A 13455-nucleotide genomic window follows, 5' to 3' on the forward strand; every position below is an offset into this window, starting at 1 on the left:
GAAACTTCAGATCCAAGATGATTAAATGTGTATGTACTCCTCTCCAGAACTACAAAGAAGATTGATCCTCAACACTGAATTCTGGATGAACCATTGTGATGACTCTAGTACAGTTACTTTCTTTTTGTTTGTTTGTTTTTAAAGCATAAAAATGTAGACTCTTCTATTTTAAAAACTGACATTCTTCAGAGATCATGAGGATATGTCTTCAATCATTTGAAATAACACTCATTTGCATTATTTAAATAAACAATTTATATCAAACATACCAGTCCTAAACAGTTAGTACTTCTTGTCAGACCTTCCATTTTTGAGCAACATCACAGACAAGTCAGCCAGAGACCAATTACAAGTTTTTCTTACTTAAGCTACCAATCAAGACTGGGAATTTTCAACAAATAACACATAACCATACTATTAATAACAAATATATGCTTACTGACAGCTGTTTCGCTTTTCCTAGGAATTTTTCATAGATCTCAAATTTGTCCAAACACCCTGTCCCACCAAACAAAAGTGTTTTGCAGACCACAAGAACCTAAACCACTCAATATAATCAGGATATAAGGAAGATTTAAATATGAAATTACTTTAATGGTACTGACAGATGACCTATCAGTGTAGTGAGGGCAAATGCCTATTTTCATCTTTCTACTCCTTCATGAACATTCAGCATTACTGACCATGAGAGTTTGCTCTCACCTCACCTCCTCCCTAAAACAATATCCCAATATTCCAAAAACCAAAGAAATGAATAATCAAAGAGAAACCTTCCAATCAGTAGAAGAGATTCCCACATCAATAGCTCCTCCCCTTGAAGGAGAGACTGAGCAAACAGCTCAGAAATTTTAGTCTCACAGCTTGCTCTAAGAAGAAATTACTAAAGAATAAGAAACTACTAAAGAAGCTTGGTCAGAAGAAACTACAAAAAGTACAGTGATGATCCTGGTATAAGAAGCCTTTCTGAACTGAAAACAACTCCAAATGCTCCAAAATAAACAAAGATCAGAGGGATTCCAGCTGCTGCAGTTCAGAGGAAGGGCTTTCTGAGAATCTGAACAGAAACAGATGGTAATTTTTAGCAACCTGTCAAGAGACTTTATCAAGCTTCTGGTTACTGTGCAAAAAAGAAAGCCTATCAGAAGGAATGTGCAAACTCATTCAGGACAAAACACAAAAAGAATAAAGCAGGCTCTGATATGCCTTAGAATGTAGCAGATGTCAGAATCTTCATTTTTCTAAAGTTTTGCTCATTTTCTTAAATATGACAATAATGTAATTAGTATAGCTGGAGAATGAAATATGATCTTAGGAATTTTTCTACTTCAGGATGTCTTGTAACTCATTATTCCCTGTCAACTATAGTAATACAGAAGAAATAATACACTAGAAAATAACAAGAATTGAACTACAGAAGAGTATAACCAAATATCTACACTTATTTAGAGACTGGAAGCTGTAATTTAACTTCCCTGAATTTAATACTGCTTTTACAATTAATATTATTTTAATATATTTATAAGATAAAGGTTTTTCTAACAAATGTTTGGTTTTATCCACATGATTACTTTGTGAAAAATTATTGTTTTCCAAACTCAGTTGTAAAAAAAAAAACATAAACAAAACTGAGCAAAACCTGAAGTACAATTAATTTTGAAATACACAAAGCAGCACCTAATTTCACAAGAAAGTAAAACAGTAGGCTTAAGGAAAACTGCTTATTTTATGGATCACGGATTATCATAACCAATTAGTTTTTAATCATTTGTATGAACAGCAAACTTTAATGACCAATTAACTTTAATGACCAATTTTTTAATAAATTAAAATTTATTGGTGAACACATTTAATCTCCCTTTCAGATTTTGACTTCATTCTGACTTCATAACTTATTTCAATTGACTAGATCCAGTAACATTTATATAGTATGATAATGGAAAAATTCCGTATCACCTTAGATTGATGTCAGAGTGAACTTGGTGACTATAATCTATAGAAACGCTGGGCTTAAATTCTTAATATGCTTTATTAATTATATAAATCATTACTTTATCAAGATTTAAATCCATCACAGAGAATTGACTATCGCAGAACAAAATAAAGTCATTACTGGGTAAGTAATGATATAAATCCTCCTATCTATTTAACAGGTAGAATAAAGACATATGCGATATGCAAATTATATTTAATTTTATAATCTTAGTTTATGTTACAGAAAATCAAAATAGACTTCTTGCCAAACTGTTGGGTTTTAGTTCTTTTCTACATCTGTTTACAAGAGCAGATTTCTGTTCTATCCTATGTAAAACACATCCTGGGATAAGTGTGGGAATTTTCTTTCATATTACACAAGAGCATCAAAAGAAAGTAAACACCATTAAAAAACGCCTTTTTCTTTTTAACATATAAATGTGTTTTTCACTTGATCAGTACTTCATTATTTAAATATAAATATAAAGTAAATACAAAGTATTTTTTCCTAGATAGATAGAAATTTTGCAAAACTTCATTGCAATTTCTCTAGATAGAAGAGGAATTTCTTCCTCCTCCTTTTCTTAAACATCAACATAAAACAATAGAAGTCTCTCATCTATAAAAATTGGATGTCACAAAACTGCTTTTTCTTGGAAAAGTTACATAAGGTTCCAGTTTCATCTATTTACATAACACTACAGTATATAGACCTAATGAAAATTTATATACACAAAACACGTAATTCTCACATTATCTTACTACACAGAGACACAATGATTTAGATTTTACATTGTCTCCTCTCATCCTCTTGTATTAATGACTTTAATCTTCTGCAAGATTACTAAACAAATGCCTACACTTGTATCTCTACTTTTAAGGAAATAAAATCCCTATAATGTATTTTTGGAAATCAATGGTAATATACTGGTTATATTTACACGTTGTCATTTCATTCATTGGCTACATAAAATTAGACATAAATTATTAATAGCGTTATTAATTTTCTCTTCGGGAAACTTTGGGGGAGATGGGGAAAGGGGTGAAAGGGAGAGAAGCTGGATAAGAGCTTAAAAGGTAAGAGAAAAAGGTTACTTACCTATAACCGTAGTTTTGCTCCGGCAGATTCACACTCTTGGGATGTGTGTCTCTGCTGCTATTGGCTTGAAAGAAACTAAAAAAAGAAGGGCCAATAGCAGGCATCCAAATGCCCCCTAACTGATACAGTTATTGGAAATAAAGTTATTGCAGCTTCACTTCTTCCTAATTCAAAGAATCCATAGTAAGATTCCACGGAAGTGGGTAAAATGGATCCTCAGAGGTAAAATAAATAGGTAACAAACCCACAGATATGAGTAGGTTTGTCTCATTTAAAAAAATGCTTCTAATGCTTTGAATGCTTTTAAGTTAAAAAAAATAAATAAATATTAGCCTCCCCAATGAAATGGTTAGTGATTAATGATTTCATAACTATTCTCACAAACTCCAGGGAACAGTGCCATTTACAAGTAAAAGTAAGACTCCTTAATCTCTTAAGACTTGTGCATTATATAACATTTTTGAAGCAGCCTAAAATCTAACAATGAACACACTATACTATGTATGGAATAACGCAAATGAAAATTAAGGAAATCTAAATTAAAAATAATAAATCTAAAACAATTTGAAAAAAGAGACTCTGGAAAAAAGATGTGTTCCTTTCTTTTTTTTTCAAGTAATTTTCAGGATTATCTCCCTTTTTAAAGTACTCAGAGCTCCTTTTAACATTAATATCTTAAATGGTTTTATTTTTGATTCGCAGTATATGGTGGTGGTTTTTGTTTGTTTGTTTGTTTTTTTAAAAAGCACGACAGATTTTGAAGTAGAAACCTTGAACCTGAAAATTAATTCTGTAGCACGTATAAATCCTGAAGAGCAAGAAGAGCTTCATGTAATGTTCTGGGAAAGGTTTACATGACTAGCTTTGAACTACTTGACTATGCACAAAAATAACCTGTTTGTATCTGAACAGCTGAAAAGCACAAGAACTGAGGTTACCAAAATGAAATTTCTCCCTCAACAATCCCCCCCCCCAAATAAAAAAGATTCCTGAGAAGCACAGAAATTCCTGGGACATAAGTTTTTAAAACTCAACAGGTTTTACTGTACTTTCTTGGAGTAGTCAACATCAGATTGTGAACTAAGTACAACTCCAGTTAAGTGAACAAAATGGGTTCAGAACATGGACCTTTGCTCGTTTCTGAAGCAATTCAAGAGTACCAAGTAGTACAGGAAACGTGACTACTAATGGTGATTAGAAGAGAAGGAACTGTGTATGAAGTTTCATTGTCTTTCTAAAGAAACTAGATCATCAAAATATCCTGATGTACCTAAGCAGAGGATGGTTAACTTCTTGTTGACTGTTGTGGAAAAAGATAATCCCTTCCTGCATTAACCCTTCAGAATCATCCATACCATGGCTGTTCTTTTTTTTTTTTCTACTCAGATATTCCAAGTCTTGAAAAACAATAGCTGGATCTACACGTGATATTATACATCTTTTCAAAACGGAAGACATGATCTAGTATTGACAATTTGTATCTGATGAGGACATACAAGCCATTATGAGGGGGGCAATGGGAACTGAAGACCTGAGGCATGACATGTTCCAGAGACTTATTAGTTTGTTCTGAAGCTATTAAACATAATAGGTGTAGTACACTGAAACTTTTGTTGTTGAGTGCCTTGATCTTCAAAATCTCCAATTAGTTTTTTCATTAACAGATACAGACAAGTTACTTGCAAAATTAATCAGCAGACATCCTTGATGGAAAAAGTAGGAAGAAGAGATGGCATCTTGTCCTTCCACACAGAAGGCAAAGACAAAAGTAACTTTTTCCAAACTTTGTACCTCTCTATCATGATGAAAAGACCATATGATCCACTTAATCCAAGATACAAATAGATCAAAAGGATCGAATGACAAAAACAGAGCTCTGAAAAGCACTCGGGTATGGAGGCAGAAGGTCTATATTATAACATCTCTCCTTATGTATTTCTGAGAGACATTAGGTCAAATCTGCCAGATTTTGCATTGGTGATTTTTGCACTTTTTCTGGAAACAAAAGCATGAAAATCAGGTTCCAGAAATATATGTTGCTTTTCAAAGAAGACAGCACTTCTGCAAAACCTGGTATTCCACCTCTGGACTGGAGGTTGCCTCCCACTTTGATGGACTTTGTTTGGTGGAAGCTAAAAATATTCTAACAGTTTTGTTAGAATTAGGGGATTATTACAGAAAGTACTATAATTTCCAAAGGGCTCCAAATCCCCATTTCCCACCTGTCCCAAACATTTTAAAAGGACTTAAATATTGCCTTAGACAAGCGTAGCAGTTGTATAATTTTTGGCAAGAACTCACAGAAAATCATCTCCACCTCTTCCCTGGAATAAAAAGTTCCACCACACTACTGGTTCCAAAACCAGTAGTGGTTTTCTCAGAAAAAACATGTCACATCCATCTAATGCCTTACTGTTTAAAAAGTAGCATCTGAGTACCTTTGATGAAGCACTGAACTGTAGAGATTTCACAGCTAAAAAAAAGGACAGAAGAGACCACTAATCTATCACAACTTGAGTGAGTACAATTCCACTCAAAGTACTTTATGGAAGACAACAAAGAATGCCTACACAGAAAGCATAGCATGACTGTAGTATGTATTCCCATGCCTTAATTACAAAAGCAGAGAAGATGATTTCATGCAGATTTCAGCATGTGCTAGCATTTAAGTATGATCTCTAGAGAGACACTTGCTACCTACAGTATCAACTAACACAATGCTTTCCTGCTCTAATTAGACAGAGTACATACTGCAGTCATACTATTTTCTGGACATAAAGTGATCTGAAGTTACAGTCTATGTACTAAGGTGCATAAATGCCAGGCTTTTGCATAAATGCAGTAGGCAGCTTCTCAAAAGTGAACAATGTATTTAGGTTAGGAGTTATTAGATATATTTCTAACAGACATATTCCCATAGGAACCATAGAGGAAGCTTCCTCCTGCAGTCACACCAAATCAAACGACAATAACTAAAACAAATCCTGAGCGTATCAGCTTGTAGACATAATACAAACTTAAAAGCAATGAAAAAAACATTAGACAAATATGATTCTTATTTTTTGGTAATAATAACAGCTTTTCAGGTAATCTGCCATGAGACTGGTAAAAATTTTTCTACTCAATATTTTCTGTATTCATGACTGAAAACTTGGCAGACAAAAAGAAAAGAGCTGCTGCCTAGCATAGGGACAACTTAACACCCATGAATAAACGGTGATTGTTTATCCCAACATAAGGCAGCAACTTCTTGAACCCAATCCATAGCAATTGCAGGAACTCAGTAAGAACCGAGACCTGGCAGAAAATGCAGGCAATAAGTGAAGCGTAAGGTTGGAATCCTTATTTGTTAAGTTGGTTATCAAGCAGTGGTGAAGGGGGTAGATTGCATTATATAAAAATCACTCCTTTACCCCATAAAATAAAGGAATCAGAGTCTACCTATGGCTATGTAATTATAGTAAACAAACTTCACAACTGAAGTGCATAATTTCCTGAAAGTCAGAACAAAAAAGGAAGAGTGTTTTAGTCTTGCTCTAAATGTTTGAAGACTGTTGCACACCATAAAAAATACACATTTTTCTAGCTGTTTCTCAGCTAAAATATGCTGCAGAATCTACCCTAGCAGTGCAGAAATAAAAGTAGCTTTTGAAGAAACAAAGTATTAGGAGACAAACCACAAGCTCTCCATAAATAAATTTAAAATTACTACAAGAGAGATAAGCAGAGCAGCAAAATCCCCCATTTAATTAAATCAAAATTAAAAGTAGTAGATCTCTTTTGAGGTGAACACCAATTTTCTCTATAGATTGACAAACAACGTTTTTAACAAGAGTTGATTTAGTTACCAAATAAAGAATATCTAAAGTGTTAAACTTAATATTTATAACAATTATATTCTAATTCTCATTCTCTCTCTTCAGACATTTTTAAGAACAGAAAAAAATCTTTGAATATGGAGAAAACATGCTCTCTCTGGTGAGCAGCTGAACAACACTGGATACAATATAGTAGTATATATTATCCAATCATTACAGTGCCTTTAAAAGAAGAGATGTGATTTTAATCTAACACCTTCTTCACGTTAGGTTCAAATGGAGATATGAATAGATGAGGATAAAAGTTTGCCTCTATTTTCTTAAATTAGATAACATAGATAATGAATAATTTAACTACCATAACTTATAACAAATTTTGACTTATAGTACATACTACTGGGATTTTAGAAACTTTATAAATGATGTTAATTGTACTTCATTCGGTCTCATGGTTCAAATAAGAGTAGGTTAAAAAGAATTTTGAAACATAAGAACTTCACTTTCCATACAGTAAGATCCCAAATAAAGAATACCAACTACTAAAAATATGCATATATGAAATTACAGTCCATTGTTGGAGGGAAATTAAGATGAATATCATAGAAGAACCTACACTGAGCAAACAGAATTGAACTATGTAACAATAAAAGGAAGTTTTATTTTTATATATATATATATGGGTTTTATAGGCATATATATATTTATATAATAAATATAGCGTATACACACACACAATCCTTTTACCTTTATCTTGCACTTCTTTTGAAAATCGCTCCCTTTCAATAGCTGATTCACGTTCTATCCGCTCAATTTCAGCCAATGCATCCAATTCTACTTCATCAAATGACGTTATAGTTCCTTGTTGCGAAACCTGTTGCTGCGTCTGTACCACAGGAGTTTGAGGCTGTTTTGCAGCAACTGAAGTGTTCTGTTGTAAAACAGGCACTTGTGCCTGAAGGAAAGCTGTCTGTTCATGCTGCGGCAAACACTGAGCAGTGTTTAGTGGGTGGTTAACATCCTGTGGAGTAACGGGTGTTTTAGAAGTCTGTCCTGGGTACTGCACATTAAAAGGTATATCACCCTCTGACACACTGCTGTTTTCCAAACCAGAAAGCATATCATCCTGCTGGTCCATATCCGAAGATCTTACACGAGAGAGTCTTAATGTAAGCTTAGTGGAGTTCTTGGAAGGAGAACTAATGATATCATACATTGCAGCTTTTTCAGTCTGGTCTTTTTCATCCTTGCCTAACTTCATTTTCTTTTGTTTCTTTTGCTTTCTTTCTGGAGAATCTAATAGTATGTCTGGGGGAACATCTCTAGGTGATGAATAAGGTGGATGCTGAGATTGTAGGATTAAAGGTGGTCTTGATCCTAGAATAATAATTCAGAAAAACTGAACAGTTATGTTGTTTCATATTTTATATAAAAACACACTAAATATAACCTACATAATTTTAATGTGTATTTGTACATATATCTGTGTTCACAAAAGGTCTAAATAAGATTGGTAGGAGACACATCATTCCTAGATCAAGATGTATTCCAGATAGTTACATTGTATTTCCTAGAAGTTTTAACAGTCCACCACAAATGGCGAAGGGATCATTTCAGAGAAGATGGAACAAAACCAACCAAACAAAAACACACACACAAAAAAATAGTACTTGCAGGTTCAGAATATCAACTATTAGAAAATAGTCAATGAAAGTAAGTTGACTACATAAGTTGACTTCATAAGATCCAGTGATGAAGACAATGATCAGTGTACTGTTAGCCATTTCATCCACACATTGTTAAATTTAAAAGCAAACAAAAAAACAAACAAACAAATAAACAAAAACACCACAACAGTTGTTTAGTGAGGGTTCCCTAGCTTATGTGTCCATAGAAAGATTAAATTAGAAAAAGTCTTTAAAAATAAATTGGTCTTTCCTTCTTCTTTAACTTTGATTCTGATAGTTCATTTTCACACCTTTTTTTTTTTTTAATATTCCTTGCCTTAGCTCCTCTTTCTTTCCTTTTTAAAATGTATGATTTTTTACTTCTATATGCACTCACTCCAGACTTTGAATATATCTAAAGAAATTTTTAAAAGAGGACATAAAAATGACATTTTAAAAGAGGACATTAAAAATCTTCTCCAATTCATCACTTTTTTTTTGTTTCTCAAATTAAACAAGCTCCCCATAACTGTTAGCCCAGAAAAAAAACTTTGAAAAGCAGATAACATTTCAACCTTTCCCAACTATGATTTTAAGCTATAATTAAGCTATATTTTTTGGTTTAAAAAGGAATACTGGTGCATATAAAATAAAATAATAACAAATAATAATAATAATAATAATAAAGACTAATATACTCCAGCCTCCTCTTGTTTAAATAAAGCAAACATTTATCTGATCCCATTCATCTACTAGGGAATACTGCTCTTCAGAAGGCAGTGACTGAGATTATTATTAGTCATTCTGGTTTAGGTCATTGGAAGACAGGTCCCCATGTGCTTCATTCAAGAAACACCACTAAACAAGAAAGTAGCTTTATTCTGCAGCTTAAATGTCTTTCAGATATTTTAAGAAATATTATTAATTAAACAATGCACTGACCTGTAGATGAAAAAAAGAATGGATACATCTACCAAATGTGCAGTTCAAATGAAAGGTGTTCCTTCACTGATGGCTTTGCAGAGGCTGCTATACTTTATTTTCTATCTCTAGTACATTCTGTGAGATATCCTATAGGGTCAGTATGTAGAGCTGGGTATAAAATGAGTTTCTCTTACCCAGTTCTCCTTGACCATGAGAAACAACTCCATATTCTGCCAATAATATCCATAAGGTTGAGAAGCCCTGTTTTGATTCATCCTGATTCTCTAGATCTTTTCACTACATTATTTCCCCTCCTCAAATTAGGTACCATACCCAGTCACTAATACCAAAATCCAGGTTACACCCTACAAAGCTCTCTCACTTGCCTTCCACCATAGATTCCTATTCTTGTGATGCATGCATATGGCATGCACACACACTTCTCCTAATTACTGCCTGTTTAAACAATAATTTACAAGATTAATGAATAGCACGAATTGTTAGCCACTGATTTTCTTTAAGGTAATGAGCACCACTCACTGGAAATACAGGGTTCATTTTTCTTTCTACAAATATCAGAGGCAGCTCAAAATTTTTCAAAGAACTTACTGACATCTTACTCTTGAATTAGTACTTAAATCAATACTTCTGAAGTTGCAATAATGGAACACATTGTTCTACACAGTTAGGCTTCAAAGAGTGGACAGAGATTTGATTCTTCCTTGCCCTAAATTTTTAAGTAAATATGACAAGATCATTCTGCTTTAGTATTACTTTGGATTTGTCATGCTGAAAAATAACACTGCAGCAACAGATAAGTTTTTTGTTTTAGTTTTTTAATCTTTGGGTAGACTTGAGGAGGTCAGAATTCAGTGCATTCCATTGAATGTACTTAGATTCCAGTTAAATGAAGAAACAAAGTACAGTTTTCCCTCTCCTAGGCAGCACTATGAATAATATAAGCTGCATTTTAAGAGTATGTGTTCTGGCAATAACTTCACATATTTCTGAGATGACTACAGATGGTTAAGCCTCTTGCAACAAGTGGGCTTAGAAGCTACTATGCGTAGGCATTGAGGTGAAAAGAAATTGAAGAAAGAAATTGGTTCTGGAACAGTTTCATTCTACCACAGACATTAACAGTTTTGAACATTTATCACACACTGAACATGTACCACACACTGTTGGATGCTTAGACTTGAGACAAAATATCACTCATTATACAGAGAGAGTTTCACCTATTACTGTTGAAGTCAGTCTGGAATATTTCCTATGGGACAAGGCTTTGAGCTATTATATATCTGAGAACAAAGCTCTCACAAGACTTATTGATAACAGAAGAAATGTTTTTTTATGGAAAGAATACACAGAGATATGATATATTAGCTGAAGCAGACAAGATTCCAAGGTTGAGAAGGCTTGTTCTACAAAATGCTGTCAGTGTAGTAAACCATATGATGATCTTTAGATATGATCTTTGTGAATGACCCCAGTTTTAGAACATTTTTTATAACAGAGAAATATGTAGGTAGCTTTCCAGTCTAAATCTAGAGCTGTGCAGTAATTCAGAAGAAAAAAAGATCTGATTTTCTGTAGTTTGATAGTATCGACAAAAGAACCTTGTCCAAACTTTTTTGTATGGCAAGAATACATAAAACTTGTGAGATAAAAGGAGACTCTCCATTGTTTTGGGACGGTCATTATATCATTAGTGAACAGAAGATAATTATTGTCATCCAGATAATGATAAATATAACTTAGAAGCAGGTAACAACATAAGAAATCAGAACTCTACAAAGAACAAATACACCCATAAACAATACCTCCATAGTCTTTCAGTGAAAGTCATACTGATCACCCATGATAACTCCAGGATTGGTTCTCTACATTAATTAGTTTCCCTAGTGCTAGATGGCACTGAGAATGGAAGTAGTTTATGAACTGCTTTAGCAATTTGTAAACACTTTTCTTTTCCTGAGACTTTTGACCGATTTCCTAACATATCCTTTATAATGCAAGCAACTATAAAGTGCATTGCATTAACAGTGGTTTAGCCATCTTAAGAATTAAATGTTTCAAAACCACTTCTTGTTTACCATGAAATGACTTCACTTGGTCATTGTGTATTACTGTGTTACTGATCAGTAACTTGAGTAGCAAACAAATAAGCTTTTGTCTGGATTATACACAACACTGACATCTAAATCTTATATTTTTTTGTCTGCACACTTTCTAATTATGACACAGCACTCATATCTTATTTAACCATTCATCATACTTTCTCTGATAATCTTTGAGTCTCTTTAGAACAAAGACCACTTGCCTTTCAAAGCTGATGCACCAAAGTCCCACCACTGGTCAATTTCTTTGTTGTGATCTACACGGTTAAAAACAACTATTAAGGTTACCAGGAACTTAGGACCTGCATATTTAAAAGAATTACTAACTTTTCACTTTCACAACAACTTCAAAAGGATCACTCCAAATAGTATCTTCATATTCCTTTAAATCCCTTACAGGTAAAGGTTCGCAGATGTTGAAAGAAAGTCTTTCACCAATCGTACATGCTCTTTTGTAAGAAGTATTATTCCCTATGCATGAAGGCCAGAAAAAACTACTAGTGAACAAATGAAGACTGATGGATAATACTTGGTTCATAGCACACTAGAGAGAAACACCACCAACATTCAAGTACTGCGTCTTTTTAAATTCATAAAAAGTGATTGTCAAGACTCTGTGAACATTATTTAAGTGGGTACTAAATCATTATAGGTCAAACCTGGACACAGCATTCCAGACTTTTTACTGAAAAAAGTCTTTGGGAAAAGAGGCATTAATGAGTGCATATGTTCTACATGTGAAGACCATAATATCCATATTGCACTGGTACTGATGTTTGTTGGAAAAGCTAAGAACCTGGTTATGACAGAACCTGAGGAACATTCACAGATTACTGCCGAAAAACTTCAAGAGATGACAGTTATACTGTATAAATGGAAAATATCTATATAATTCTTTTTATTTAATATGATCCTATTAATCACCTTCACATAAATTGAATGTTTTCATGAAAATGTCATCTGACAAATTCACCCTGAAACCATTGTTAAACCAATCACACAATTGGTAATAATCATCTTGAGAATTTGCGCCTCCAGCACACTCAAAAATGGAAAAGTCTGTTCAAAAAGATGGCAAATTACTGTCCAGACTATTATACGTAGACTGTATGATTTCAGTACATAGTAGGAGAACAATTTGTTTTAAGGACTGAGAAAATAATGAAGAGGTAATATTCCAAAGTGAGCTTGTTAAGAATAAGTATCATCAAATCGTAATAATGTCATTCTATAAAGCAGTAGATCTTGTGGATTAAAGAGAATTGAGTGTCATACCTGGACTTAAGCAAGGCTTTCTATATAGCTTCTCATATCAATTACACTAACAAACTGAAGAAGTATGGTCTAGGCAAAAATACTGAAAGATTGTAGTATATCCTATTGGAAAAATGTATTCAAAGAGTATCAATAGTTCTTGGTAAAAACGAATGAGCAGAGTATTGGTAAACAAATGCAGCTTTCCAGAGCACAGTCTTAAGAATAGCAGTATTAAAATATTTGTCAATAACGACTTCTCATGTAATAGAATTAGAGAGTACTTGCATTAATCTAATAATTATTATCTAATGATGATACCAAACTTGGTGTTGAGTGTCTGAGAGAGGCATGCAACAGTTTTTAAAAACAGAATCAAATCTTCAGGACAGAGTCCCACCACTTTCTACTCAGCTTCAAATGCCGTATAAAAAAAAACAGCTTTGTCTGTTCCACCTTAGAATTGCTGTATTCAGAAGCATCTTTGTGTAAAAAGTTAAAACTTGTAGAAGCAAGAATGAATGCTTATTTTGGCCCTGTCAGAAAACACCTTTAAATAAATTTCTTCCACCTTTCTTTCAAAGGAGAGAGGGAGAGGTGATTTT

The 13455-nt window shown here is 33.4% G+C and overlaps 1 protein-coding gene across 7 annotated transcripts in view; it reads right to left on the bottom strand.

The window, feature by feature from the left end:
• Positions 1-13455, bottom strand: part of LOC137847005 (nipped-B-like protein) — a 199244-nt gene that overhangs the window by 74180 nt on the left and 111609 nt on the right. For 5 of the 7 annotated variants that reach the window (XM_068665187.1, XM_068665185.1, XM_068665191.1 and 2 more), the window contains exon 9: positions 7633-8262. The exons of 1 other annotated variant lie outside the window; for it this stretch is intronic. In XM_068665187.1, the coding sequence (XP_068521288.1) occupies positions 7633-8262 (630 nt within the window). Of the gene's footprint in view, positions 1-7632; positions 8263-13455 lie in introns of those variants that run through there. One more of the 7 variants, XM_068665190.1, reaches the window with a different exon arrangement.

This window comes from Anas acuta, chromosome W (genome assembly GCF_963932015.1).
Source record: "Anas acuta chromosome W, bAnaAcu1.1, whole genome shotgun sequence".
Taxonomy (NCBI): Eukaryota; Metazoa; Chordata; class Aves; order Anseriformes; family Anatidae; genus Anas; species Anas acuta.